Source organism: Poecilia latipinna, unplaced genomic scaffold, assembly GCF_001443285.1.
Source record: "Poecilia latipinna isolate Pla-1442-1.1 unplaced genomic scaffold, P_latipinna-1.0 Scaffold610, whole genome shotgun sequence".
Classification (NCBI taxonomy): Eukaryota; Metazoa; Chordata; class Actinopteri; order Cyprinodontiformes; family Poeciliidae; genus Poecilia; species Poecilia latipinna.
Window position 1 is genome coordinate 219,573 of NW_015113226.1, and position 5,689 is coordinate 225,261.

The 5,689-nt window shown below is 37.3% G+C and overlaps 1 protein-coding gene across 1 annotated transcript in view; it reads left to right on the forward strand.

The window, feature by feature from the left end:
- Positions 1 to 4,595: 4,595 nt before the first annotated feature.
- Positions 4,596 to 5,689, forward strand: part of wnt9b (wingless-type MMTV integration site family, member 9B) — an 8,750-nt gene continuing 7,656 nt past the window's right edge. Inside the window, exons 1-2 of the mRNA XM_015042985.1 lie at positions 4,596 to 4,834; positions 5,256 to 5,509. Coding sequence (XP_014898471.1) covers positions 4,749 to 4,834; positions 5,256 to 5,509 — 340 coding nt within the window. The 5' untranslated portion in view covers positions 4,596 to 4,748. The remainder of the gene's footprint in view (positions 4,835 to 5,255; positions 5,510 to 5,689) is intronic.

Consider the following 5,689-nt stretch of genomic DNA (forward strand, 5'->3'; position numbering starts at 1 on the left):
TTATTTATTTATTTATTTATTTATTTATTTATTTATTTATTTTTTTAATTTATTTTTTTTTTTTTATTGGTGGTTGTCCAGAAACGCTAAGGTTGCATTACCGCCACCTACTGATATCGTCTCTTTTTTCTTTATATTTGACCCAAACATTAAAATATTGCTGTAGCGCCATCAAGGGGTTTGGAGAGAAACAAATGATAATTTCTTCCTATATTTCACGCCTCATCTTTAGTCGCGCTCTTGGCAGATTCCCCCACCTGATTAATGGAGTTACTCCTAAGAACATTTTGCATGACTTTTGGGGGGGGGAGTATAATTTTCCATAAATATAAAGTATTTGCAAAAAGTAGATCGGTACATTTCATTCAACTGGATGTTGGTATAATTATGTAAAAAAACACATAATTTCTAACCTAATAACAAAAGAAATAGACCCAAAGAAATGTTCTTGATTCGTCTACAGTCATTCTACTGTGGAAATACATTTTAAAAATCTGCTAAATATGGTAATTTTTATTTTTAAAAATTTGGTGCCTCCTTATTACTTTTTGCAACCCATTTAATCCCAAATTTTTCCCAGACATGAACATATTAAAATCAGATGTCATTAGTAGCCCTTTGAACTAATCAAGGGGAAATAATTTTAAAAATTGTGGAAAAATATGTGGAAAAAGTGTGTTTTATGATCGGTCACAATTGTGACCGGTGGGATAATATGGTGTTCTTATATTAGGATGAGCTAAAAGTGCTTTTTCCAAATAGATATGATCATAATATGTGAACATTGTTTCTTTATTGGAATATATCTTGCCACAGCATTACTTTAGTGCAACATTTGCTCTGTAAGGTACAAATTTAACTATCTGTATATTTTAAACCAAGGTAAATTTGAGTGCTTGAGTGTTTATGCATAATTATATTGAACTTCAGTCAGTTGTAGTGTCATCACAGTAACATAGATCATAAAGATAACATCTTCAGTAGAGGCTTTCATTCATATTTCTGAAAATTATGAACATTTGTCACACTGTCATAAAGTAAAACTCAATAGACTTAGTCCAGGGGTCTCCGTCTCCAGGATTTAGGGCCTGTGTCATGCATCTTTTCCATCCGCCTCTGCTTCAGCACACCTGAATCAGGTGATAAGCAGGACTCTGGAGAACTGGACTGCATACTGAGAGGGTGATCCATTTAATTCAGGTGTGTTGGACCAGGAACACACCTGAAAGTTGCAGGATACCGGACCCCAAGGCCTGGAATCAAAGGACAGTAGTATGGCTCCTTCTCACCATTTGGTGACTTTGGTTTTCTTCAATTTTAGGTTATTTCATCCCCTCCTTACTTTCCATGTTCTTTCTTGAAGCACTCAGTGTGCAATAAAACCTTGAATTTCTCCAAGGCATGGGTGGTGCAAAAGCAACAACTGGAACAACATCTCTGGAAACGACTCTTGCATTGACTGACCAGAAAGTGTCTTGGTCACATCTTGCTGGATGTGACCAAGTCACAAATAACTTGACTTGACTTCTCTTCAAGTCAAATAACTTGAAGAGAAGTGTCCATTTGAGATCTATTTCCATGACCTACTGGCCTTATCCCAAACATTTGCATAAGATGATAAGCCACAACCCATGATGAGCAAATCAGTCGTTCCTCCTACGACACATTTGTAAAATATCTGAAAGGTAAATGGCCTGTACTTGTATAGTTCTTTATCAAGTCCAAATGACCTGAAAATGCTTTTCACCACATTTAGTCATTCACCCATTCACACACACATTCACACACCGACAGCAGTAAGCTACTATATTGTAGCTACAGCTTCCCTGGCACAGTTTGACAGAAATAAGGCTGTCATTCACTGGCACTACCAGATCCTCTGACTATCACCGGCTGGCATGGCAGGTGAATTGTCCTCTTGATCAAGGTCACAACTACTGACACAAATAAAGTGGGGGTTCCAGCAGGCAACTTACCAGTTACAAGATAAACTCCAACCTCCTAGGCATCCTATTTACAAGTGTACTTTTGAGATGGGCCACCACCACTTCTTGGACCTGACCATGACACTAAACCTTGAGGGGTTTAGGTCATGAAGGTCTTTGGTTATTGATCAATGACCAATGACCTAGTTGACATCAGTCTCTATATAATTCTTCATCTTTGTTTCCATTAGGAAAATATTGTTGTTTTTCTAGTGGATCAGCAGTTTCTCATCTTGTGTTGGAACCTCATTAAGATCTTTATTTTTAAAGAGTACATCAGAGAGACATCATAAACCCCTTCATCATAAACCTTTGCAGGTGGTAACAGAATGCCACATGATTGGTGAAGGGTCAGAAGATCATCCTCTTTCCCCACGAACTGATCATACGCATTCAAAATCAGGCATGGAAAATGGCCCATCTTCCCCATATAGTCCATGTCTAAGCTATCAAAATCAGTAAGGATTCCATTTTTCTCACAACTACATTGTTGTATGCTTTGTATGGCCATCACTAAGTCCAACAGATCAAGAACCACACTCAAAATTAATCTTAAAAAGGAAGAAGTTAGGAATTGGAAGAATATGGTATGTATTTAAATAAGTGCACCTAGATCAAATGTGTTATCCCACTGGTCACTATTGTGACCGTCAACATGTTTACACATCCTGCTCACACACCAAACAAATTTTTGTAAATGTAAAGGTGTATATCATAACTAGACACTTTAAAGATGATGTGCACCAAAAATCTTTGTTGTATGTTTATTTAAATATAGATTTCTAGCCTCTGCCTTGTGAGGTTTGTGGCAGTCTTCTTCTCGCCAAGGTGCAACCAAGATATAAACAGCTCTAGTCATATGATAATTTACTCTTAACATGTGATACTGCATAAGTAATATCCAGACACTCTAAACTTTCAATGTTTGCTGAACATTAACTGAAAATTTAATCAGGAAGCTTTTTAGAGTCCATGAAAGTGAAAAAAAAAAATTCTTGGTCACTATTGTGAGCCATTGAGGAAAGTTCTGATGTGACTCCATAGTCGCAGGTTACAGACCCCAGCATTGCCTTGATGTGGCTCTGTGATGTCACTCTATTTACATATAAGATGGATGGAACAATGCCCTGTGGAATGTTCAAAGCCAAATATAATATTTTGTGACCTAATCTTTAAACTTCTTTGCACTTTATTGACATTTATTTATATTTATAAAAAGTGAAAAGTGAATAATTTTCCTTTGAAATTACAATAAAGCAATGCTTTGTGCTTTTCAATCACATAAAATCCCAATGAAACATATATATTGAAGTGTATGGTTGAAACATAACATAGCATGAAAGAAGTTCAAAAGGAATAAGAATTTTAAAAAAAATACTGCATATATAGTCAAAGAAATTTGCAGTTAATTAACTTATTCTGATTTCTGCAAGTAGTTAATATTGATTTGTGCCTAACCTAAGCTGGGTCTTTAGCACTATGACCAGAGAAGTGCTGATAGCTACAAATACATAACTGCAAAAAAAATGGTTACCTTCATGTGTTTATACAGGGTAAAACAGACCTTTCAGCATATTTTAAATACCTATATGCTGCATTGTTAGAAGTAGTTTGGTATGTCTCTTTAAAGTCAGAGCTACATTCCCAAGTCAGGCGAAAACCCATGTGCTGTGCTCAAACAAAATACACTCTTCTCCCAGTGTAAGAACTACGTTTGGCTCTTTGTTTTGTCTACTGAAGACCAAAATAATCCTCTTTGTCTTGTTCATATCCAAAATAAAGTGATTTTCTTCCAGTGTGGCACAACACTTCCTGCCAGTTCCTCCTATTCAATTAGAACGCGTCTCCTGGTTTAGTCGTGGTAATTATTACACTTTGCATTTCAATTTATAAAGAACTCAAAAACGGTGGTATTTAAATAGTTTTTCTTTTTTTAAATAATAATAATAATTTGTTTTGAAAGGCTGGGTAATATTTAAAACATCAACATCAATCCTTCTTGAACACTGAGTCCTCTGCAGTTTCCGAGAAAATGTAAATTATTTTTTTCTGTTTCGACGCTTCTGAGCAGAACTCTCCCCTCCTCCTAGATTCCGCACACTAGATGGGGCCACATCCATAACTGGAAAGTGGAGTTAAATTGGAGGAACAAACCTTACGCAATTACATTCAATTACATTTTATGGATCCTTTCACGACCTTCAGTGTTTGGTCAATTTAAGCTTGAGAATCATTACGCTGGCATTTCCTTTCAATTTAAGCATAAGTTACATCATTGTTCTAAATAGATAGTGTATTTAAACAGTAATTTTGTCGTTTATTCCAGTGTTGCTGCCATTGTTAAGGATACTGAATATGCGGAGATAATCCAGGAAAAGCTTTGCAATGTTCACATATAGCAGTTTATACACAATAACAGAGTTTGCGCGACTAAAGGGTCTGGATCAAAAGACGCGAATCACACAAAAAGGGGGAGATAGATACTCCAAAAAACTGTCTTGGCTCAAAAACGTGCGCATCTGGGTGGCGTCGCAGTGGGAGGAAACATTCAACAACAATGCCGAGACTTCACGGAGGGTGCGGCAGGATGATGCTTCCTCCTCCAAACAGCCCTGCCTCCCAGCGGACCCACTGTGCCATGCGCATCGCTCCAACACTCAGTGTTGAGCATGTGGGGCCCCTTAAAGAGAAGCGCCGAGTAGACGGCACGGACTTTCTCCATTGAAGAGTCACCGCAATGAGGAACAGCGCCGAACCGGCACAATGCGCTCCAGGCTCCCAGGGACCGCCTGCCTATTGCGAACAATTGGACTCTGCATCCTCCTCTCGAACACTGCAGCTTACTTTGGGTCAGACTGTTAACTTTTTATTCAGGCATTTTACATATGTTGATCTAGTCACTGTATGGGAATAGCCTAATTTATTAAAGATTCAATAATTAATTATGCACGCGTAAATGTCTGACGTCTTCATATTCAGTTTGCTATTTCATTTGCTATTTAGACATTTTGCCTTTTTTAAAAAAAAAAAAAAAAAAAAACGGGATTTGATAGGAAAAGTTTAAATAGCTTTAAAACAAGACACCAGCGTGGGAAATATTAGAACTTTGTCAGTTAATTACCATAAGAAATTATTTACTAGAAAGTTGTTTTTTGGTTGTTGTTGTTTTTTTAAAAAATTATACAGTGGATGTTTTTTTTTTAAATTATTTTTATTTTTTTTTACATAGACCCAGATTTACATTTACTATCGTTTTCTTCTTAATCACAGGCTGACAGGCCGAGAGCCACTGGTGCTTTTACCAGGTCCATTTTCCAATGAAGCTCCATCGGGGAAGGCCCACCTGAAGCAGTGCGAGCAGATGAGTCTGACCAGGCGGCAGAAGAGGATGTGCCGCAGAGAGCCCGGTTTAGCCGAGACGCTCCGGGAGTCGGTGCGCCTCGGCCAGTTGGAGTGTCGCTATCAATTCAGAAACGAGCGCTGGAACTGCACCTTGGATGGCCGAGGAAGCCTCCTTAAAAGAGGTGAGCGCGCATTCTGGTTTTGATTTCTGCTACTTCAACTTCAACTGATTTTATCACAGAGATAAAAGTGTGCCGAGATGGACTTTTGCTGGTTCTGATCAAAATTTACATTAATAATATATATATATATATATATATATATATATATATATATATATATATATATATATATATATATAT